Source organism: Passer domesticus, chromosome 14, assembly GCF_036417665.1.
Source record: "Passer domesticus isolate bPasDom1 chromosome 14, bPasDom1.hap1, whole genome shotgun sequence".
Classification (NCBI taxonomy): domain Eukaryota; kingdom Metazoa; phylum Chordata; class Aves; order Passeriformes; family Passeridae; genus Passer; species Passer domesticus.
This window is the reverse complement of record NC_087487.1, coordinates 3,946,813-3,972,172: the sequence shown is the minus strand read 5'-3', so window position 1 is coordinate 3,972,172 and position 25,360 is coordinate 3,946,813. Positions and strand designations below refer to the sequence as shown.

The 25,360-nt window shown below is 40.2% G+C and overlaps 1 protein-coding gene across 1 annotated transcript; it reads left to right on the top strand.

Annotated features, from left to right (window-relative positions):
• The first annotated feature begins 1,785 nt into the window (after nt 1-1,785).
• RAB8B (RAB8B, member RAS oncogene family) lies at nt 1,786-25,356 on the top strand. Its single transcript, XM_064388461.1, has 8 exons — nt 1,786-2,018; nt 17,950-18,010; nt 19,023-19,083; nt 20,457-20,534; nt 20,937-21,026; nt 21,868-21,933; nt 23,999-24,049; nt 24,510-25,356. The coding sequence occupies exons 1-8, from the start codon at nt 1,895-1,897 to the stop codon at nt 24,600-24,602; spliced, it is 624 nt and encodes a 207-aa protein (XP_064244531.1). The 5' UTR covers nt 1,786-1,894; the 3' UTR covers nt 24,603-25,356.
• Nucleotides 25,357-25,360: the final 4 nt, after the last annotated feature.

Below are 25,360 nucleotides of genomic sequence, written 5' to 3'. Positions count from 1 at the left end.
ACGTGTTCCATAAAACTCAAGAGTGAATATTAACCCCAAAATTCTCTCTTCAGTGCTGAAATGTGTTTGTGTAGTCATCTTCAGCATGGCCATAATTACAGTACACAGCAACTCATGTCTCTGAAAGTACAGCTACAGAAAATATTTCTGAGACGTTTTCATGTGCAGTTTCCTATAATCCAATTATGCATGTTAGACTGAAGTAATTAACCAATTTGGTCTGACTGCTTCGGTGCCAGGTTGCCGTTATAATTTATAAACTCAATTATTGTAATAAGTAGTGTGACAACTCATTTTAACATTTAAACAGCCTGCCTGCTAATTATACAGTACAAAAATGATCCAAGCAGCCATGTTTCCAAATTGTGGCCTGAACTAGGCAGAGATTCTCAGGTGTGTTAAAAAAAAAAGGAAAAAAAAAAGGCAATTCCCCCCATCCTTGATTTGCAGCTTTCATTCTCCTCTATCAGGTGATATCCTGGTCTTCCAGAGGTCTCAATCAAATACTTATTATAAATAAGATTTTTTTTCACTTGAATTATGATGAAGCACATAAATGTACAGAAATAAAATTAGATTTTGATCGAATTAACTGGAAATTAGATTAGCATTCATAACAAGCTCCTACTGAATTCACCTTGTACAAAGTTTTAAATCACATCTGTCAATGGATTTTCCATTATTTGGTGCCACAAACATAAGGGTCTCAAATTGAGACCCTTAATGGGGAAAATTTGGATAATTTATAACTAGGAGCAGAATACCTTTTGCTTTTTCAAGGATTACAATGGCTGAAGGTTTTTGTTTGGAGCAATTCCTCAGTGCACAAACACAGCAGTAGCCAGGCATTAGACTAGCTTGGCCCTATTTCACAGCATCAAATTGTTGTTTAATATCATGAGGTGATTTTTTTTTCAGGAGGCTAACCATGTATGAGGGAGCTTTAATATTCAAAACTAATTTTGTTTGATTCTCTATAGAACTCAGCATAAATATTTGCCAAGTTAACACTCATACAAGAAAAAAAAAACACAAACAAAAAAACCCCAAAAGTGAGAAAGGACCATTTACAGCAGGCTGGGTTATAACTAATAGAAACTTTAATCAATGATTTGGGGAAATCTTTTTCATATTTTTGCTAAGAGGGAACTGAGAACTGTTCTAGTGATTTATAGTGTTAGAGAGTTCTGTTTATAGCTTGTCTGAAGGCTACAATTTTTAGATTAAATTAAAGCAGTAAGTCCTTGTTGTCATTTTGAAGTGCTTCAGTAGTGCTATTTATTTTTATAGTGCCTTGTGACATCCTGTGGGGAACACGCTATAATGAATGCATAATGAGGCTGCCTCACACCAAGAGATTATTAGTGGAAAAAAGATGGGGAAACTGTTCTGGAGTAGATCTCTTGTTGTAGAATACCCCCGTCTGCAGTGAGACAGCATGAAAATAATTTTTGTGTTGTGGGCACAAGTTTCTTTGGGGTTGACATGCCCAGGGCAACACATAAACTTCTGAGGTGACACACTAGACTCACTCACAGGTGACGTGAGAGTATTTTGCCATTATTTAACTTGAACACGTAGCTACATGACTCTGCTGACACCTCCTGCTAGGTTCGAGCCAGAACTGAGCCCGGTGGACGGTGCAGGGACAGCAAAGCCCGATCCCCCCGGTGAGGGCCGGGCCTGCGGACCACAGCCCCCGTCGGGCCCGGCGGTTCCGGCGCCGTGACGAACGCAGCACCGCCTCCCTCCCTCCGTCCGTCCGGCCCCGCTTCCCTTCCTCCCCTTCCTCCCCTTCCCTGCCTCCCTCCCGGCCCTCCCGCCGGAGTCCCGCCCTCCTTCCGTCCCGCGTTCGCCCCCTCCTGCTGCGGCGGCGAGCCGAGCCCAGGCGAAGATGGCGAAGACTTACGACTATCTGTTCAAGCTGCTGCTGATCGGGGACTCGGGCGTGGGCAAGACCTGCCTGCTCTTCCGCTTCAGCGAGGACGCCTTCAACACCACCTTCATCTCCACCATCGGTGAGGGGCCGCGCCCGCGGCCGGGCGCCGCCATCCCGGCGGGAGAGGGGTCCTGCCCGGGCCGAGCGGGGAGGGAGGGAGGGAAGGGCCGGGGGCACCGCCCGTGTCGGGGCCGTGCCGGGCCGGGGCCAGCGGTAGCCCAGCGCGGCAGCGCTCGGGAGGGATTGTCCGGCGGGGGAAGGTGCCGCGGGCCTGGCGGGGCCCGCAGGGTGCGATCCGCTCCCGCAGCGGCCCCGGCGCTGCCGTGCCCGCCGCAGCAACAGTTGGGCCGGGCCGGGCCGTGCTGCGCCGCTGTGGTGCCTCACGCCGAGCCCGCGGCGCCTTCCCGGGGCTGCCGGAGCCCCGCGGGCCCTTCCCGGGGCCCTCAGGCAGAACCGCGGCTTCTCGGGCTCTGGCGGTGCGGGGCGTCTGGTGTTGGGGTGCAGACGTTCGGAAAGTGGCGGAGGGTCGCTGGAGCTGCGCGCTGGCCGTGACTGAGCGCTCCGGGCAGGTGGTTCGACTCTCGGTTCTTCCCTGCACGCTCTAACGCATCTGTGTGTACTCACGGCTTTGAGATTTGGAGTAGTTGCGTTCGAGCTCCTCAGTCGACTCTAGAAGCTCCTCGACAAATGTTTTGTCCTAAATTTGGTTGTGAAAAAGGGTTCGTTTCTAAGCTTCACTAACCTTTTTTAATGGCAGCGAAGTGTGATGTATCAAAACAGGTGGTTGTGACTTATATTTTTGTAAGATCTGTCAGTTTTAAAATACACCGCTGAAATAAACGTAAGCAAAATTTTCAAGGCCTTCACTGAGATTGAGTTGAATTGAAACCATAGTGTGGCATGACTTGAGATTTGTGTTCAGCTACTTGTAGCTGAGGTCACTTTTAAAGTGAAGTACACTTTTGGGGATGAAGGGGAAAAGTGCAATGGAGGTTACTAGTATTTAGGAGGGCAAAACTAATGCTGACTTAAAAAATAACACTAAGAGAATGAGTAGACTCACTTGAAAAGAAATGGCTTTAAAGATAAGGTGAAATAGTGTGTAACTTGTTTTATGTTACCCTAATGCCCTGTCCTTTTCAGACATTTTATTTTGATGAATTTGGCACACAAGGAAGAAACAATCTTTATTTAGTCACATGTGATTGACTAAATTAGGTGTGGCGTGGTTTCTAATGCTTTAAGAACAGTTTTTCTGCATTTTTCTGGCACATTTCTCCCTGCAACCATTTTCAAAATGCTGTATCAGTAACACCAGCCGATTAAGGCCTGAGTAGCATTTTACCTTAACATTTATTATTCTGTACCTGTGGTAGATTAAAGGCTTAATAAACATTAATAAATGCTGTATCATTAAAAAAAAAGAAAAAGCCTGCTTTGGTACTGTGCTGCTTCTTTATACTTCTAAAGAGATAGCTAACATAAATGGGTGTGTCTGTCTTCCAACCATTTTCTTGATGTTTCTTGAACTGCTCAGCCCCTTAATAGATTTTTTTTTTCCCCTCACTGATTCACTTTGAAGTCTTGAGGACTGTGAATATGCTATTTTTTCTTACCTTATTCAGTAAATATAGGATTTGCTCTCATTTCCTTCCTTTATATTTGTTTGTGCAAGTGCCTTGTTTTCAAAACAAGTCATCTTGAAGAAACTTATTAATAACTGAGGCGTACTTTTAATTCTATAGGTAAATAGCTGTGATTTCACAGTTACGTATTCCTTCTTATAGCTCTAGTCCCCTTTTATTTTTTAGCAAAGAACCTCCAAGCAGGAAAGTTGACAATGCAGGAAATAGTGAAACTGTTCATAAAATTGCTGACCTATGCTTGAATAAGAATACTTGGAGTTGTTTCAGTCTTTGTCGGGGATTGCGTGTGTTACTTGTAGGTCTGTCATGTGGCTGTAATCTGTTCTTGAAGATGTGCTCCTCTGCCCTTTCTCTCTTCTCAATGTTAGTTGATTTTACAGTCATAACTGGTCTGTCTGATGAGCTTGGGGGAATTCCATTTTTAACAATTCTGCTTTTTTTCCGTGACTGATAAGTCACAGTTAACCGTGCTGTGGAGGGAGGCACAGGATGCTGTGCTTCTCCCAAACAGGCTGCCCTGCCAGCTCAAGTTTAAGGTGCCCAGATGAGCATTTCTCATTAAATACACAGAGTTTTCCTGGAGTGTGAGCTGCCAGGCTGGTTGGTTTGTGTGTTCTCCATGAAGTGGATCCTGCAGTAGGATGGTGCTTATGATATGTGCTCAGTTAACAGTGGTTTGTGATATTATGTGCCCTCAGCTCTCCTCTGGTGTGTCTCTCCTAACAAGATCAGACTTGGTTTTACTGTAGAAGTCTAAGAAGGCGTATGTTTGAGATGTGTTGACATCAAATTTTATTGTTTAATCTTATGTACTTACATGCTCTTTGTGAGATGAGTCATTCAGATTTTTTTTTTTTTTAAACTATGGTTGGGTTAAAATTTCTCCAGTTTAAACTTTTTTCTTAGATTTTAGGTCCAGAAGTTAAAGCGCTCTCTGTTGCCCTGATGAAAGGGCCCACATCATATCCAAGTACCAGATAACTTCCTTATAATTTCCCACTCCTATTGTTCTTTAGTAGTTTAACCAGGGTTAAACTACAGCACTCCAGTTACCAAAACAATGGAAACACTTTCCAAAAGGAAAAAAATAAAGTAGGAGGGAGATATGGAAATACTATTTTATTATAGAATAATTGCTTTACTTCTCCTCAGTGCTCATATTATAGAAATTATTCAGTAATGAATTGTAGTTACTTTGTCATTGTGCATGGTATATTCATGTTATACTTCACAGATCCCCTTCTGTTTTGCTGTCATGCAAAATGTGCCTGAAAGGCTACAGCATCCATGTAGATTGCTTGGAGGTTAGGAAATGCTCCTTTGGCTTTTCTCCTCGAGACTTTGGTCATGCTCATAATCATAATCAACGTTGGACTGGTTCAGACATCAGAGACTTCCAGCCTGGTGTCCCATGGCCAGCAGTTGCATAAGAAGTGTGATAAAAGCGCAATGCATATGTATTCATAATTCGTCAGACTTCTTTTATTCTCTTTTTGAGTGACTGTTGGTACAAGAGCCTTCATGTCTTTGTCTTCACTACCTGGCATAACTAATACCTTCAGCAGACTTTGCTTCCCATTATGAGAAGTGAACCAGTGACCTTTGGATCATTCAAACAACGCATTTTGACTCTAAAAGCACAGATTGGCCTTAAGCAACTTTAGACACGACAGGTCCTTGTCCTTCACCAGCTTTTAATTTTTTTTTTTACAGGACTCTGTAGCTCTATTAGAACTTCTGAAAGTGCTGGCAAGGCATAGTGCTGCTGTGGTCCCTAGTGAGGATCAGCTTTTCACTGTGAACATGGGATACAACTTTTTTTTACAATGGGAGTGTGTTATGTAAGGTTGTGTTGTTTAGTTTGCTTTCTGGGTGGAAACTTCTGCTTTTGCACATTACATGGAAAGTAAAATGCAGTTGAGTCAGCTCATTTTCATACTTAACTCCTAAAGCAAAATTTATCTTGGAATATCTCATGAGCGTTTTGCTAGTAGTTTCAGTGCGATACACAAGAATCAGAAGCATTAATTTAGCAGTTTCTAAGTATCTGAACTTGCTGTTCAAGTAGTGGTGTCTGGTAAAACTGGATTTGGTTTATCATTTGAAATAATAAGGTTTATTTTTTGCATTCCTTTCAGCTTTTTTGTATCAGCTGGTTTCTGTGAGAGTAAAGTTGAATCTTTGTAGCTGATAGCATTTCTGATTTAGTACAAAGGCTTGCTGACAGAAACAAAATTTGTCGTATTTATTTTTTTAATCCAGGATGATATCAGCATTTGGCAGGAAGTTGCTCACAAGATAGCACTGTATCTGAGAGTTGAAACCATTTGTTGATTTTACAGAAGTAACTTTTCCTTAGTCTACATCTTCCAAAATAGGACACTACTCTGGCCGGCAAGCACGTGTGTGCTGACCTTTGAGCACTTCTATGAAAATCCTTTGTCAAGCAAAATTACCAGCTTCCCTTTTGCAGTGAAATTTCCATGTCTGTAACGTGTAATGGAAATTGTTTTAGTGTATTCAAGTCAAATCATGCCTCATTGAGTATTTCCACTCTTCTTCTTCACAGTTACTTATTTGTATGATGGACAAGGACTGATTGTTGCTTTCTTGGGGTTTGGGGTTTTGTTACCCGCCCTCCCATTAAGCTGCAGCATTTCCTGTCCTTAGTCAATCAATTTCTTTTGGGCTTCTCCAGATGGTCGGAGCTGTAGAAGAAAACACATCAATGATAGATGAGCAGGGAAGGGAAGGCAGGGAAGCATCAGGAAAGCATTGGCAGGAGTACTTCATTAATGGTCATTACTGCAAACTGATTGTCATCTGGACTTTGAAGTGGCTGAGGCGAGTTCAGTCACACTCAGGTGACACGGTCACACGTATCTACAGAGTGGAAGCGTGTGTTCAAGGCTTGTGAGATCTGGGACTAGGATGTCTCTTTAGGACAGGGTTTACACGGAATAGTTCTGTGGAGGTCAGTATGAAAGTGGAAGAATGATTCTGTTTTCAAGGTCAGTGGTGGGTGGTCAGCAAGATGCTGTCCTGATGTTGAACAGGAAGTTGTAGCTGAAGGTACAGCAGGTTAAAAGCATTGAAGTTTGTGTGTCTTGTCACTTCAGATTTTATACTAACACCTAGCTGGTAGCAAAGGACATATTAACTTTGATTTTCATCTGCTGGTGAGATTGCATTACCTTACTGTATTCTGCAACAAGCCAACAATGGAGTTGAAATTGTTTGCCTTTTATTAAAAATGCTGCTGCAGCTTTTGTGTTGCATGTTTTACTCTGTGAAAACACAGTGACAGATGTCTGAGTGTTGATGCCTTTTCCTAATTGGCAGATGGAGGTCTGTCTTGGTTATGTGTTGCTGGTTATTTGAGTGACAGGAGGGCAGTTTTGAGCTGCTTTTGTGACTTGGTTTGAATGCAAAGTTAAGAACACAGACTAACTTTGAATAAGGGTAGGAACAAATGTCTTGGTTGATGGATACAGGCTTTGAGAGAGGTATTGAAGACACAGCTTTTGTTAGGGAATTTTTATGTACTTTTTAGGATGGATTTCCTAGTCCTTCTAAAGTAGAAATACATCCTTTTAGTAGAAATACATCACAGACTGTCTTACTTCAGAAATTAACTAAAATTCATAATAATAATAAGAATAATACATGCAGTGTTTATAATGATGGTTTATTTAATGTTTTGTGCTAGAAGTTACATGGCTTTAATTCAAAGGATATTATATTGCTTTTTATCTTTAATTGGATGTTATGGTAGCTTAAGTGTCAAGTCATCAGGCTGACTAGATATATAAAATAACTCTGCTTTTCTAATGTGGATAAACTAGGACAAACAGTAACATCAATAAAGTTGGACTGTGTCAGGCTTTTGTACAGAGTTAGGATCACAGACTCAGGATATCCTGAGTTGGAATGAACACACAAATATCTTCGAGTCCAGCTCCAAGCTGAACAGACCAAGTGTCCTCATCTGTTCCCTGTAAGGTTTCCCCTCCAGACACTTCACCATCCTCGTGGCCCTCCTTTGGACCTTCTCTCATGCTTTGTATCTTTCTTTTATTCTGGAACCCAAAACTTGGCCCTTTGAGGCTTTTAGTTACCAGACTTGCAACTCAAAACTTAGGTCAGTAACTTCCTGTCCCAAAACAGGTTGCAGTGGGTTGTAATTTAGTGCCTTTTAGAGGGGTTTTGACCAGTAATTGCATCGAATATCAGTTTAATCTTGTGGTTTATAGTAAACTTTCCTGTTAAATGTAAACTATGACACTTTTGATTAGATTGTATGTAGTTAAATGTAAACTATGACACTTTTGATTACATTGTATGTAGTTAAAGGCAAGTAAAGTACTGCATGTGTCAGAAGGCTTCTCTTCTAGAGAACAAACAGTTGACCAAGTTTAAGACATGTTAATTTTGCTGCCGTCCTGTAGACTCTTCTGCTTTGGGCACCAGAGGAAATAAACCCCGATATTGAATGTCAGTGGCATCCTTTTATATGTATGGCAACATCAAAAAATACGTCAAGCAAGCTGGTGACTAGTAGGAGTCTGGCCCCGTGTCTGAAGATTGGGAAAACAAGGCTGAGAATAAGAAATTGGACAAAGCTGAAGTGTCTGTCAGCCAGGGAACACACACTGCTTCCCCTCCTCTCACACTTCCCAACAAAATCCTCTTTTCTTCCACCTGCCAGAGAGCAATAGTTTTCCTTTACTGTGTCAAAATATGTTGTGTGTATGGTGTGACTTCTCCTGGGATTAAAGATGGAGTATCTGTGTCAACCCAGGCATGGAAAGGAGGAAAAAGAAACAGTCAGAGTAACTGCCTGGGAGAACTTTCCTGGCTTAGCAGAAGTGATGTAGAAAGGAGTACTTAGAACATGCAAAGCAGGAAAAGCAAATGAAGGAATTAAAGAACTAATTAAAATTAATTCATTAAAAGAACTTTGCATGATGTAGGATTAAAAAAATGTGCCAGAAAGGTCATACTTTTCTTTCTTAATAAGTTAGGTGGCTCTGCCTATTAGTATAGGTAGTAAAAACCTTTCAAAAAAAGGCCTATTTTGTCATTCATGTAAGAAGTTAAAGCAGCCTTTCTTCACTCATGTTCTTAACTTCCCAAACAAACCAGCAAATGACAAACCAAAACCCCCCCATGCTTACTTATCTCCATGGATAAAAACATGGCTTTAAAAAAGCCTCTGATGTAAATGATGTTTTGGGGCTGCTGAGAGTGGTGTCTGTAACACTAACTTCACTAACTTTAAACCTTCTGCTTTGAATTATTGGCCTGATTTTGCTGCCTCACTGGGTAATTTCTACACTTGCTTCTAACACAACTGTATTTCAGACTCTAACTGAAATTCCTAGATTAGATTATTTATTTTAACAAAGATAATTCTTGCTGGATGAGACATTTTGCTCTTCTTGAGTCCTTTTGGACAGAGTGCCAGTTAAAGCTTAGAGCTGTCTTACTGATATTGTTGATATGTGCTTTTTTTGTTCTCTGTACTTTTTCTTCCAGTGTAAGCATCTGTGCCCTCTAAAGTGAGCAGAATATTTGTGGATTCCTATAAAACTTCCAAAAATTTCATCACTTCTGTCTTTACATTGATCATGTGTAACTTCTACCTGCTCTAACATTATTCAATTTAACTAGTTTTTATCTCTGATGGTTTTTTAGCATCTCTGAACCTATGAAGTGCTTGGCAATATGAGTTGTTGGGCTGTAGCAGTGATCACCTGTCCCTACCAACTGTTCCCGTGGTGTTTCCCATACCTGTGTTAAATCTGCAGCTGGTGGGGTTTTTATGTGGTGCCAGTCGCAGGCAGGGCTGGGATAGGAGGTACAAAGTGCATTGTTTGAACTGTGTGAGGGCATCTTATCTCTAAGCAGTCATGGACTTGGCAGTTCTTGCTTTGCTTTGTGGATGCTGGGACACTCAGTGTGCTCACTTTTCATGTAGCACCTCTTCTGTTTTAAACAATGTTCTGCCCCCCAAAATCTTTATGTCCTCACTCTGAATAACCAGTTCATGTAGAGCCTGAATTAAGAGGCTTTTTAAAGAAGCCTCTTAATTTTTATTCTACATGACATCTCCATTTCTCACTGGCTAGATGTATAGACACCAGGACCAAAAATTAGGGAGCAAACCCAATCCTAATATTTTTGGCCTGTTCTTGTTGTCACAGCTGAAGCTTGGTTTATGAATAATAAAAAAATGAAATTTAAATTGTGGTGGCAAGGCAGTATTGATTGCATAAGCCATTTTTCAACCTTTTAGATTCTTAAGATGCTAACTTTGGACAAAGTAATTATTTTTGTCTTTTTCCTGACAGCAATATTAATTAGAGTTATTTTGGTTAAAGACATAATTTTCTGTTTTCTACACTTACAAACATAGATCATTTACAGGCAAGAGATTCAGAATAATTGTTTTTCCTGTTCTTGGGAGTTCCACTTTGGGGTCAGGGATTTTTTTTTTTGTCTTACCCATTAATTTATACTTTTGATAAGGATCCATCACCTGTCATCTTGTATTGAGCACTGGACTTCTGAAAGAGGAATCAAAGTTTTGTATTCATAAGCCACCTTCTAGATAGGGATATCTGGTGTTCTTACCCATTAGAGCACATGGCAGAGATTTCTTTTCATGTTTTAGAAAGCTGCACACTGCACATCCTGCAGACCTGAGGGAAAGAAGAGTTTCAGAGCAGATGAGAGATGTGCAAACCTCCCACAGCTGCATCACAAGTTGAGTGAGTGTGGGATTGGGTCCCTGGGAGGTCACTGCAGTGTTTCTCCTCCATCCTGGAGCTGCTGGCCAGCTGCCTTGGGCTGCCCCTGGCTCTCTGCTATCTAGGGCTTCAGTTTGATGCCTGCTTTGATGGCAGAGTAGCTCTGCCACTCTCAGAGGAGAGGTTGGCCTGGGAGTGCCTGTGCTCTCAGGTTGTGCCATCAGCTGTGCTTACAGGTGGTGGCAAGGTGAATTGTGGAACTCACACAGATGAGGGAGTTCAAAGGAGGAAAGGATTTGGTAGTGACACCTGGTTTCAGCTGTGAATCTACAGCCTCAATTCAAGTCTGTTGGTCAGTTTTCATGTTTGCTGCTCTCCAGTTGCATCTTGGCTTGAAAGGAATATGTTCTCTAAGCAACTAAGTTAATGCATTCCTCTTAGAGACAGGCAGTCTATAAATAATCCTTAAAATAAACAAACTTTGCTGTCTGTATCAATAGTACAATTTTAATCTATTTAAAATTGTTTTAGATGAAACTGAGTTACCATCAAGTGTAGCTTATTTTGCATTCAGTATAGAATGAGAGGTAGACCATAAGTTAATTTCTGTGCACTTTCATGGTATCTAGATTGTAAGCTCTAAAATACATTCTGCAGGGACTCAGCCCTTTTAAAGTTGGGCTCTTGTGACAGTTGATAATTTCACTCATGTCCAGTAGTATTAAGTTTCTAGTGTTATGTTGTTTTGTAGTCTTGAATTTTATATCGAGTACTTTTGGTGTTTAAAATCATGCATTTCAAAGGTTGCTCAAAGCAGTCTGCAAATTGACTTCAAAACACTGAAAAGAGAATTTCAGTGTCCAGGATGTTGCAGTGTCCACGCTGAAGCACTGCAGTGCACAGATGTGGTGGCAGAACTCCCAGGAGCACTGGTGTGAGCAAGTGGCTGCAGAGCACTGGATTCAGACCTTAGTGTGTGGTTAATCAGATCACACTGAGTGAAAAACATGGATGTTTCAAACGTTGCTCTAATTCTCTTGGTTAAAAATTTTATTCTGAATCCCTTGTTCTCTTTTAAGTAGAAAGTGGCTTATCTCAAGAAAGGAAGCTTAGGGTGGCAGTTGGGCCATAGCTGAGGGGACACGTGCTGCAGGAAGTGGCAGAGTGCTGGCACCCTCAGCTCTGAGCTGATCTTGGTCAAAAGTCTCAAGGCCTTAGGAGCAGGAAACACATGCACATGGCATCCCCATTCTTTATTGCCTTACCTACTTTAGCCATTTGTATATATTTATTTTGCCAGTCTGAACTTTCAGAGCCTTTCTGTGTTAATAACTTCCAAGGTGTGAGATGCTGCTCTGTGCCTCGTGTGGAACACTGGGTTTGGGTTTTGGTGGGGGTGAAGAGTTAGGTGAAGAAAGGCCAGATAACCTGAAGGAGCCTATTCAGCCCACTCGAGGTCACCAGTGTGTGTTGTGGGTTCTTGTGGGATGCCCAGAAAGAATGCAATTCACTTTGTCCCTTTAAGTTGTGAAAGAGTAACTAGAAGTGGTTGCACTTGTGTTTAATTCTAAAATAATTCGTTTTATGACTTTAGAAAAAATGTTGACCTTTACCCTGGTGTGGTGGGTGTTTCGTGTTAGTCTGCTGTATTTTTGAATGGGTGCAATAAAAGACTACTGCCTCTTTAATTTACATACTGATACAAGACATTGCTGAGATCATCTGAAAATTCTTTGCAGATGTTACTAGGGTCTAAAGCTAGTTCAAGTTCAAAATGGTTAGACTTTGTTCTTTTGTATGAGGCTGTATGACACATTGGTATGTTGCAAGGGTTCTCTACCCTGCCTTTTACAGTGATCCTGACTCCTACTTAGTAATTTTTTAATTTTTACTATAATTATTCTAGGAAGATTAATTTAAAAGCAAATTTCTGAAGCTTCATTTATCTACCTTTTTAGATTGAGACAGTATGCTGATGTAGCACAAGAAAATGTTCTCTTGAAAACCACATAAAAAAAATAATTGTGTGTTTAATCCAAACCCTGCAATAGCTCCTGCTGAGAACAACAACAAAAAAGGAGTGATCTCTGGGTAAGCTGGTGGGGAAAATCTGTGGGAACAAATTGATGTCCCTTAGCTGGTGGTTAGATATGAAAAGAGCACGTTTCTGGAGTACTGATCTGTAGGTCTGTCCATGGAAGGTGATGGAACTCCTTGTCCTCACCCAGCTGTGTGTGATCAGTGCTGGTACCTGCTGTGTCACCTGGTGGTGGCACAGGTGTGTGACAGGGCCCCCGGTGCTCACAGCCCTCAGAGTGTGCTGGAAATGTCCTGGCAGCAGATGATGCTGGAAGAGCTGCTGTGCCTCAGGGGGTGAGCAGGACTGCAGCAGAGCAGCACTGCTGCTTCCAGCTCTTCTGTGCAGCTGCAGCCACTCGCTGTCCACAAATGCACAGCCTAGAGGGAGAAGTATCTTCTGAGTGATTCTCTCCCAGGATTCAACAATCTGAGGGTGAAGCATAGTGATTTTTAGTTATGTGCCTCTTCTCACTTCCTTTTTTTTTTTTTTTTGAAGGTAAGTTACAGATCTGCTTGCTTGGTTCAAAGTTGCTTTTAACTCACTTAACCCAAGTGACTGCAGAAAACATTTTCCTTTCTTTTTGTGTATCTTAAGACTCTTTCTTGTCCTGCGGTAAAGAATTTGTAAGGAGTTCTCTTTTCCCTGCTCAGCCCATTGAAAAAAATTGAAACCCCACAACCTCATATATAAACCAAGTAGGCTAGAAAGGACCAATGCTGTGAAGCTGGATCAAGCCTAGCTTGAAATTTGATGCATAAATTCCAATTTTTCCAATGCTGATTTGCTCAGAAGGGTAACAGGACTTTGTACATTGACTCCTTCCCCCATCCCTTTTATTGTGGTCTATGTCCAGTGGTGATGAGTGCCACAAAGTTCTCTTTATTGCAGAATGGTGTGAGTGTCACAAAGTTCTGTTTATTGCAGAATCCCATTAAAAAAAAAAGAAAAAGTTTTATTTCCATTTCATTCTTCCATTCTTACTTCAAAGGAGTAAAGTAAGATTTAGACATATAGGAAGACAGCTTCTTTAAGAGGGTGAGGCTTTTATTATATGCAGGTCATGCAAAACAGTTCCCTTTTTGTTTTAATAAACTGTGGTGCATCTTTTATGTTCTTTGATAGATGGGACTAAAATAAGATTTTTTTCTAGCAAGCTCATCTGGTATTCATGTTTTCACAGCATCTTTGCCAATTTTTGTGTTCACTGACTTCTTAAAATGTCTTTGGCTTATATATTAAATAAAATCAAAAGGTAAACAAATTAAAATGCTAGTACATTAAATACTTTTTTTTAAAGTATTGATTTGTCAGAGATGGAGCAGTACTCTGCTGGGGTAGATAGGCCAGTGTATGCTGTCAGAGATTGATGTTTATTTACATCCTGAGTGCTGCTGATTTCCTGTCTGATTTCTCGCTACAGCTGCACACATAAGGTCCTCCTGCTGCCAAACTAGTGTTGAACCACATGAAAAATTAACTTAAAGTACTGGTGATTTGGGTAATAAAGCTAAAAGTTAAGAATTCTAGTATTTGCCCACCAGTGACAGGATTTTTTGTTTCAGGTTTGGTTTTTTTACACTAATTTGTATAAGTTTATTTTGTGTCTGCATTTTACTGCTCGAAGAAAACATTCAGGAACATGACCCTTCCAGAAGCATTTTGCTGAGCAGACTGAAGTCCCAAAAACCTTTACCTTCAGGAATTGTTTTCTGGTACAGTTGGAACAGCTTTCTGGCTTCAACCAGAACACTTTGGTTTGGTTTCTTTGCTTTCTTTGTGCTGTAGCATTTTCTGCAACAGCAATTTTGTTGAAAAGAAGAAACAAGACAATCTGTCCAGGCAGTGGTACTGTGTAGGGAAAAGTTGTAGTGGACTCCTAGCTGGAACAGATACTGTAGCATGAAAAACACGAGATATTGGCTCTGATGGCTACAGGGTTAAAATCAGGGTGAGGGGAGAACAAAAGAGTAACAGTGATGCCCTGAGAGTAAGCTACTGTTTTAAAAACTAAAGTAACAAAATGAACTTTTTCAGCCTCCCTGCTCAGTTTGTCCTTACATTCCTGTAAGAATTGCGTCAGGCTGGTTTGTTGAGGTTCATGGCAGAAAACCACTGGTACTAGAGCTGGAAGAGGAACTGCTCTGTATGTGCTGCTGGGCAGTCCTGGGTATTTACTATTGTAGTGTTGTGAGCTCTTTCTAATATTTCACAATGTCTCTTTAAAATTATTGCATGGCAGCTTAGTTGTGGGTAAAATCTGCCCAGGTGGGGTGGAATAAGAAGAAAAAACTGGGAAGTGGAGTAGGGGAAGAGGGAGTGGCAGAAGAGATTTGGGATATGAGATGGACATGAGTTCTTGGCTTAGGTGAGGCCAGTCCCCCCAGCCTGTGGCATTTGGCTGTGTGTCACTGACCAGGCATGCCCTGAACTTTATCAGCTGTGCAGAGCAATGCAAGGTAGACACAGCAGCATACAGCTGCCAGTTTTCTGTGAGAGCCTTCATGGGGCACTAATGATGCTGCCCAGTGTGCTCCTAGGCAGAGTTTTGTTGGAAGCTGTGGAAGCAAATACCCTCAGTAAAGTGAGGAGAGAGGATGCACCCCTGGCCTGTAGTTAGCAAGGATCTGGAAAGGATTTTGAAGAACAATAAGCCCTCAGCTGCTTTTACCCCATGCTGCAAGGGAAATGCAAGCAATTACAGCCCTAACTAATGTGCAGTTCAGATTGCACGTTCTGGGTTCTGTCCTTGCAGAATGCAGGTTTGTGATTCCTGCAACAAATGCTTCTGTGTGGCTGTGATCTATATTTATATAGACTGACATGCTAGGTGGGCACCAGTGTGTCAGACTTTCTGTGCCAACTCCTTTAGCAGATAATTATCCTGTTGGCATTTGCACTCTTAAGCATTAATCTGGGTCTGTTTTTTCTAAAAGCTTCTAAAACTTAACTTTAGGTGGACATCCAGATGCTTCTGGACTTTTTCTCCCTACTGGAAGAACAGCATTTCATGTTGCATTTTAACACTGCAAGCTGTGTAATCCTTTGCAATCAAACTTTAATTCACTCCTCTTCATTTGGCCTAAGTAACTTTTCATACTTTTGTACCACAGTGTATGACTGTGCAAAAGAAGACTGGATTAACAACAGAAATCTTCTGTCAAGAGTCAGTGTTGAAATTCTGTAGTTGTTGGAGTGTTTTCCATGGTGTAATTTTGATGTAGCTGTAACCAGATCGTGGTTTGTGCTTTGCCATGCAAGAGCACTTGGACGGAAGTGGCAGCACATGTCACCAGGCTTGCTCTGAATGTGTGTAGCTCACCACTTCCTCATGCTGAAGTGAAAAAGCAAAAGAAACATCAGTTTCTAGTTCATTTTAACCTCCAAAATGTTACAGTTGCAGAGGTGCTTACAGCCTTTCCCTTTATAGTCTTCTTTTAGCTTTGAAATAAATAATCGAGAATTTGGGTGAAGTTCATACTAGAAATCTTAAGTTCTGAGAAGATATTTTTTGTGCAGGTCCTGACTTTTAGAAGTGGTTGTATAAATCATTTCAGTGCTGCAAGGAAAATGAGTAACCACGAGAAACCAGTCTGTGCAAGAGCTGGATTGGTGCACATGGGGAGCTGGTGCTGCAGTCAGGAGTCTTTCTCAGAAATCCACCCCTCCAGGATCAGTCACTGCTGTGTCTCAGCTTCTGCAGCTCACAGTGCAGGCAGAATTCTCTTTCAGCCACAGCAGTCTCTGAATCCAGTTTTCCTGCTAGTTGTTTCCCAAAGCTTCAGGCCTAGACACAAATGAACTTTTAGAGCTGATTTAATTTGCTGTTGCCACGATAAAATGCTCTTTCCAGAGAACTCCGTATTTGTGTTTCATAACCTTTGAGGCCAAAACAAAATCTATTCGGGGCAAAGGTTATTTGTTTTCAGATCTGAATACAATTATGTGTGATTTCAGCAGCTGTGATTGCACCTAGTAAGGAGAAAAAATTTTACAACAAGGGAGGCAATATCCTCTGCAATGTAAAATGGAAACCCTTGCTGAAATTGTGTTACATAGGATAGGGGTTTTTTGAAAGGGCATATAATTCTCATGTCATTTTTAGAAGAGTGTGAATTAATTAAAGTATCTTTTTTTCCTACCAGTAAATCTTGTGAAATTGCAATTGTACTAGTAATCATAGCGTTTTAAATTAATGCAATTAATTTCGTATGCTGTTTAAGTGCTGATGTGGTAGTTTTGCTCATAATTTGTAGTCTAACTAATGAGCTGAGCTACATATCCATGGCACATTAAGTGGCCGAAAGTTGTTATTTTCAGTATATTAAAATAGTAATATTGCATGTGAGAAGAATGAAATTCAAATAACTAATGGACATTGATATATTCAGTTTCTGCTGTGGTGTTGTAAAAACTCCCATAGTTTCCTGTTTAGTGGATGGATAATTTTTAAAGCTAGAAACATCATTTTTCCAATTAAGATACTCTTGATAATTGTAAATGAAATTATGTTTTAAGAAAGTTTATTTAATTTCTTCTAACTTACCCCCATCTTTTACAAACTACAACCAAGTATCAAGTAACTAGTTAAGATGCAGTGAAGAAAAAGTGGGTCATTTGTTTCCAAACCAATTAATTTGGAGGATACTGTCACAAGATTGAAAAATCTGGCAGTCATGTAGTAGTGAGACTTGAGCAGTCTCAATTTGACCTATGTTGTAATACAGATTTAGAGATCCAAAAGTTAAAGTAGTTAGGATTAAGGGGCTAGTCTGTTTGGAAATCCATTTCACCCCTCTAAACCTTAAAAATACATTATTAAATCCTTCTGAATTAATTTTTTCAATCTTTTTTTAAAGCCTATGGCTTAAAATCTGAAATTTATTTTCAAAATCAGTCTGAAAACTGATGGGTACCATGTGGAAGTGTAAAGGGGAAAAGGAAAGAAGTGTTTTCTTGATGCTTTTTGGAGCTTCCTAGAAAATCTTAATTGTCCCCAAATGAGTATTCTTGGAAAAGGAGTCTTGTATCTCCTGTGTTGTATTACTATTTACTGTGATGTCTGATTAGATTGCATCAAACATCAGTTTTTAAAAGTAGATGCTGGCTTTGAAAAGGAACTGAGGGGTCACAGGATGTATTTCTGACTGAGCCAGAGGTACCAGGGAATTGACTTAAACTGCAGGGAATAGTCAGGTATTCAGGAGAAATACACATTCATACTAGTGACCCTATTGGTGTAAAATGGAAGGACCTGGAGATCAAGTCTTCCTCTAATGATCTTGACTAACTAGTACTGAGTCTGAGTGTGGCCTGCTTTCATTGTGCAGAATAATTTATCCTTACTATATGTTATGTGGATGTTGGATGCAGCTGAGAACTTTGTGCATTCTCAGCACTTCCAAGTGTGTGGAAGAAATGGCAGCTTCAGAATGGTTCTTTTGACTGAGTTTGCTTTTACCAAATTGCCAAAAGGAAACTGAACACTTCCTTTTCATTAACTGCAAAACTTAGGAGTATCTCTTTCTCTGGCAGGAATCGACTTTAAAATCAGAACAATAGAATTAGATGGAAAGAAAATCAAGCTACAGATATGGTAAGTATTCCAAAGTAATTCAGGTTTTCAATGAATTCACTTTGAGAAAGAATACTTGAAAGCTTTTGAGCTTCAGTGTACCAGGAGTTTCATACCTTTATTAATTGACTGTTCATAAGGTTTATGCTTTCTCCTGGCTTGCCCTTGGAGTGGTTCTGCTTCAGTAGCACTGGAAATAGCCTGCTCACATGCAAGCATTACAGCAATTTCCTAGTTTATCAAAAACTGTCCTCTTAAATGTGCCTTTAGCTTTTCCGTGTGGAGGAGAAATATTAACTCAGTAGCTGTAAGCTAAAATGTGCAAGCCAATAAAAGGTAATCTCCTCTGGTACTTTGATACCTGGTTGTACTCACCAAGGCACAGGTGAGTGCTAATTCCTTGCATGGTGGCTTACTAGAAACTGAGTCTTCTGGGCCAGAATCCTTGTGACTAAGGAGGTGCAGTGCCACAAGTGGCTGATAAAAATGTTCTGTCTGTAATATAGGTTAAAAAAGCTGGGTTTTGTCAGGCCTTTGGGGTTCAGCTCTCCCAAGGTGTGGCTGGTATCACCACATATATAATATATCCAAACACTTGGGTCTGCTGGGTCACTCACAGACAGGTTCTGCTTTCAGATCAGCCAGGACAGAACACCAGCACACTGAGCTGTAGTGGCTGAACTTAGCAGCAACTGGATGTGACAGTGCACTATCCTGAAATATTTTACTGCTGTGTGGCTTAACTTCTGTTTAAGACAGGACTTGGATGCATCAGTGCTTTTTATTTTTAATTACTGGAGGGCAGGCTGAGTTTTATTGCTTGCATGAAAGCTGGAGGGGTTTTGTGCCACGTTTCTGGTGCTGCTCTAACTGCTGATGTAAGGAAGGTAGCTTGGGTGTGAGGAGACTGCTGAGGGCTGAAGAAACTTGTGCAGACAGCTAAAGGTGTGTTTTTCCTAATGAACAAGTATCAATGCATTGTTACTCTTTCATAAGGCATCTCATGAGTGTAAAACAAATCCTTTTTTTGTAGGGATACAGCAGGCCAGGAGAGATTCCGCACAATCACAACAGCTTACTACAGAGGAGCCATGGTGAGTGCTCACACTTCCAAAAACCTAAACACAAACACCTAAACACAGCTAGTGGAACTGGTTTGCTGCTCCTAACTTTGTGTCATATAAGTCTTCCACTGGAGAACTGGATAATTGTGGCTTGAGAGGTGGGGAATGAAGTTTGTGGTTTGGTTGGGGGTGTACTCTTTGTTTTTCCTTTTTTTAATGTGCTGGTACTCAGTCTAGGCCTGTTTTTTGTGATGAAACTTCCAGCCCTATTGTCTTTTTTAATATAATTAAAATTTCTGCAGATTTTAATAAGTTACCAAGCTTTAATCAGAGAGGTTTGGTTTTTTTTAAATGCAGTCAACACCTTTAAACACTTGAAGTGTTTCAAAAATTGATAATTAATTATTTTAATATTAAAATTGTGTTTCACTGAGTTGCTTTTCCTTCAGCCAGTAGAGAATGCAATGTCTGGGCTAGAAATAAAATCACCTGCAACACCTACTGTTATGTTTTCCTCCACTGAGAGTGACTTGAAGTCAAATAATTGACTTAAAGCCTGCACCCTTGTGGTACAATGCTTGTAATGGTTTTTAATGCTATAATTTGAGATATTTTATTTTGGGACACCTTTAATTTTGACTTGGTGGTTACTCCCTGTGCTGCTGTTTTAGGTTCTTTCAGCTTTGTATGAACAGATCTGTGACATTCATAGGCTGTGGGTCCAAATAACTCCACTGTCACAGAGCACAGGGAGAAATAATAATGGTTGTGGCACTGAATTAGAGCTCTCCAGTGCTTAAAAAGGCTTTTTCACTGGCCTGGTCTTCTCCCCAGCCCATGGCCAAGGACTTCTATTTGTCCTGTGGGGAATGATTGGAAAGGCCCCAGGAAATGGAGGTGAAACTTGCAGTCTGTCCTCAGTGCAGTGGCTCTGTGGTTCCCAAGCTTTGCTGACTGTTGAGATCCCATGCCAGTGTATGTACAGAATTGCTGGAAAGAGCTAAAGCTTCTGGGAGAGCCCCAGGGGTGGAAGTTTCTGCTGGCCCCAGCAGATGGGAGCTGACAGGTTTGGTATCCTGGACTGCTTAAAGCTGCTGCATCTAAATGTGGCTTTAACCAAAGATCCTGGTGGCTGGTGTAGTAGAGTTTCTAAACTTGCCCTGACTGTAGGCTAATAATTAAAAGCTTTGTGTAGGTGGAGTGCTTAACCTCTAACAGTGGCAAAAATGTTAAATAGTAATACTGTGGGTAAATTCCAAGCCATGGCATAATACCTTGAGAAAAGATTTACCTATAATCCAGTGCTGATTTTTTTTTTTTAACTATAATTAAAACTACAGCATACATCAAAAGTCAGCCAATAGTACTAGCTCATCTAACTAGATTTTCCTAACTTTATTTAGGGAATTATGCTGGTGTATGACATCACAAATGAAAAGTCTTTTGACAACATTAAAAATTGGATAAGAAACATAGAAGAGGTAAGTGCTTCGTTCCATCTTGTGATTTCCCTGAGACAAATAAAATCAAGTAATTACTCACTTCCATTGCAGTAGCCAGCATATATGGCCATGCAGCACTTAGTGGTAAAGTGCCTACTGTTACATTTCCAGAGCAGCCAAATGCCTGTGCATGTGTGCAACCTGCTACAGAGCTCATGGCACACATTTGATCTATTACAGTACATGGGCAAATGTAATCTAGGAGTATTTATTCCTGCCTATTTTAATTGCTTGTTTCAAGAGTCAGCCTCTCTCAGTAATGCCTTCACATTAGATAATTTCTCTAAAATAAAATAGTCTGTTGTGGAGGAGTTTGACACACAAGTTTCTTTTCAACAATGATGCACTTTGTTCCTGAGAGATGACTTTTTCTTCTTCCAGCATGCCTCTTCAGATGTAGAAAGAATGATCTTGGGTAACAAATGTGATATGAATGAAAAAAGACAAGTCTCAAAAGAAAAAGGAGAGAAGGTAAGATTTGGTAACTCACCCTAATTAGAATCCTACTTCCTGTAGAATTTTAGCTTCTGGGTGTATGATATGTTTTAGGCATGTGAGAGAGAATCTCAAATCTCGTTTCAGAAACTTTTACATGTATAGGATGCCAGGTTTGGGGGTTTTTGTTTTTAAATAGCACATAACTGTCTTCAGGTTTGAATAAACTTAATGGTACTGCTGTCTTGAGGGCAAGATCCTGTAAAGAATGTTGACCTTTGCTATATACTGCTCTATACTATATTTACTATGTACTATATAGAGCTGTAGAATACTTGCATGAAGTATTCTAGAGCTCAATATAAAGTTCTCTGTATAGTTTGACCATGCTGTACTCAATTCACCGTGGTGAATACTTATTCTAGTTATAAGTGCTGTTACTAAAGCTTTAAGTAATTAATTAGTTGTTCTACAGAGCAAACAAGTGAGGAAGAATACTACAAAACCTCTCATGTACAGCTGAAGTAGTCTAGCTCTTGCTAACAGCTTGTGGGATGGTTGCATTGTAGTTCTCTGGTCCAGAATCTGTATCAAAAAAGATTCTACCTTCATGTTTTTTTAGAGCCTAAATAAGTATTTTGGTCAGAAATTAATGTCCTTTTTTTGTTTTGTTTTGACTTTATGTGTGGGTCTGATGAGTTCTAATACTTTATCTAATTATCTTTAATGGTCTTGCAAGAGAAAATAGAAGTGAAACTTGCTTGGTTTGGTTTTTAAAGCTTGCTGTACCATGCAGCGTCTATTCTATTAAGAACCTGAAACAATGCTTTTGCAAAGGAACTTCAAAGCCACTGAAAAACTTTAACCTCTCTTCCAGTTAGCAATTGATTACGGAATCAAATTTTTGGAGACAAGTGCAAAATCCAGCATAAATGTGGAAGAGGTAAGAGACGGGTGCTACACTTGGGTGTTCCCTGAATGACTCCTGTGGAGGTGTGCTCCATGGTCTGCTGGGCTTTCTCACCTGACCTGGGACCTGAAGTCCCACCTGTACTCCTGGGTCTACTGCTATGTCCAACTATTTCTGGTTTTCTGGTAGTGTCTGGAATTGTTTTTAAAATGGGTGTTAACAGAGTGGTTTACTTACTGTTGAAAACAGTTGTCTTCGATGTCTGTGCCTTGCTACTTAAATTTCAGGTCCTTTTGGGCAAGGAATAGGTTTAATTTTAGAGCAGTGCCTTGTGCAGGATTCTTTACTTTCAGGGTAACATGCTACTGTGTCACAGAGCCTTCACTAAATACTACTAAATACATGCTGTGCAGATGAGGCTGAAAATTCATGTATTAACCTGAACATCAGGTCATGAGCTCATGCTAGAGGAGGAAGAAGACTCACAGTGCTATTTATAGATTTATAATCTCTTTTCCTGCAAATAAATTTCGTGCTAAACCCACAAGATCTCTGTGAGAGCTTAAGGAAATAGAGTGGGAAGGAAGAGTGGCCCAAGTCCAGTCTATCTTGCTATAAATCACTCGTGTTGTCTCAGGGAGGATGGGGGAGGATCTGAGCTGTATAAGAAGTGTGGGCAAAAAAAAAACTCTATCAAAGGCCAGTTAAATTAAGATTTATTCATCCAACAATGTAGACTTGTGTTATCCTTATACCTAATAATTTAAAAGTCTTTTTATAGGATTTTTTTTTCTTTAAAAGTCCTGCAAACACTACTTAATTCATCTTGTGCATCTGAGAAGTTAACTAGAAATTGAAGATTGTTACTTTAAAATAACAAGAGGGGTGTTGTGCCAGCCCTGTTGTGGTTTTTTCTGATTGTGGGGTCATTGTTGTACAGGATAGAGTTAGAATGGACTGATCTGCATCATGCTGCACCTGAAGTAGCTTGATCTGATTTTCAGTGTCCTTGTGATTCTTAGAGCAGACTCTGGAAGTGGGACCATGGGGAGTCAGTACCAGAGGGGAGACCTGAGTTCCTCTGGAGGGTTGACTTGCTCTGTCATGACATGGCATTTTCATTTTAACCCCTGGGCATCACGAAATGCACAGCAGTAGTTTGTGCTTACTCCAGAATGTTTGGCTCTCTGAATGTTGTTTTTAAATTGTCACATGAATGGTGAAGAAAGCATTAAAAAATGCAGCTGGTGTAGGCATTTGGCAATCACCAATGGTTTGGTTTACTTTCCACCAAATACTTTACTTGCAGGGAATTTACACAATTGTGACATTCTTGGGATCACAAGAGAAATAATTTATTTGTTGTGATTTATTTACATTAAATGAGTGCCTGTCTTTGGCTATATTCCAAACAATGAGAGGGGAAGTGTTTATTCTTCTTACATTCTGGAACTGTCCTTTCATTATTAGGGTCTCCAGACAGCCTAAAGTCTTGCTTTTTCCTACTCCTGGAGAATTGCAGAACTTTCCTGCTGCAGAAGTTTCTTTGCTCCTTCATACATTGAAATCTGGGATGCTGAGATTTGCCAGAGTAATTATTCATGGGGTTTTGTCTTTAATTGAGATACTGGAAGTTTAAATAGCCATATAGATAGTCCAGAGTAAAAATTTTGGAGGACAGAAAGCAAGCTAACCTTAATGTGAGTTCCCAGGCTTGCCCTTCTCAGACCTCTCTGGGTTCCTAATTGTGATGCACAGTTCAGTTTAGGGGGTAATAAAAACAGGATTAGGAAATGCAGCCTTGTCTTCAGCTGATTTTTCTTTCTCCCCCCCAGAGGTATGCAATAGGAAGGTCTGTTCATTTGCTTCAAAAATTGGCGAGATGAAGGCTAAAAATAAATAGTTTTTTCTTCTAAAGGACATTTGCTGAAGTTTTAAATATACAGATATTGTACATAGAGTGTCTTGCAACTCAAAGTGCTTCTGGTGGCCTACAGAACACTGTATTGTTAATGTATCTGTCTAGTCCAGGTTTATAATGTCCTTAATGTGTCTTGTGCCTAACTCTTGTTTTTCTTTTATTTCTCCTCCTCACCAGGCGTTTTTCACACTTGCACGAGACATTATGACAAAGCTCAACAGAAAAATGGTTTGTATTTCCAATTAGCATACAAACTAGATAGAGTGAGAGGACAGTATCATAATACTGAGTAGTAGCCCTACCAAAATCTCCTAGGGATTTACTAGATAAAATTTGAGCAGTGATTTATCACACTTTATTACACATCAGTGCATAACTATTCATTATTTTGCTTGAACATTAACATTGGGCAGCCCGAAACTGATGTGTTGTTCCAAAATGCAATAGTGTGATCCGTGTTATTATGTAGTCTCTCCTCCAGCTAATTCTTGAGATCTGGGTTGTTATATAAATGTTTATTTTTTTTTAACCAAGTGATTAATGAAGTCTGGATAACTGAGGAGCTCAAGTTGAATCAAATCTCTGCTCTGGTTATTTCTTTGCAAGCAGAGGAAGTGGGAAGGGAGACTAGGAAAGCTCTAGATGCTATTTCCTGCATTTCTGATGTTGACACTCTTCTCTCTTTCAGAATGACAACAGTTCATCGGGGGCAGGTGGGCCAGTAAAAATAACAGAAAACCGATCTAAGAAGAGCAGCTTCTTTCGATGCACGCTACTTTGATGAACTTCTAATGATAAGACTGCAGCACACTTAGAACCTTTTCTGCTTCTTTGAAAGCACAGGGTCACAAAGCCTCAGAAATAATACCACCAAGCTGCTGCTGAGAGCTCCATTGAACGTAGACTGCGATACACAAATACCAAGCGGATTTTGCTCACTAAGCCTATTGACCTGTCAGGCTCTTCTTTCTCAGATATGGAAGCTATGAAGTGGAGACACAAATGCAAGATTTAACTTGTTTTCCTTTTTTACTTTCTGTTTTATTGCCTGTTGCAAAAGCTGCTATGTTTCTTTTAACTTTGCACATCCATATTGGCCTCTTACTGCCTGTTACAGCACAATCTTACATTTGTATTTGCACAGTTTGACTTGTAAGTAAGATTCTTAACAGATTTGTGCACAGTTTTATTTCTCTTTTTAAACAAATTTATTTTTAAGCAGAAGAGCCAGGGGAAAAATTGAGTCTCATTTCCATTATTTTCTATGCTGTATACTCATGGCCATGCAGTATGGATGTTGTTGCTCTAGTGATGAGAATTACTGTAACAATTGGCATTTAACAAATTTGTACAGATTTTGTCTCTTAGATGCACAAATCTGTTCATGCAGAAGCTATGGCTTCTATTCTGAATGTAGTATGCTTTTCTTTCTTTACCAGACTTAGCAAAGTTGTGTTCTGAATTGCCAGTCACTGTCTGATTCACAGATGCACCTTTCAGATATTTGAATAAACACAGTGTCTTTCCTCACTTAACTTC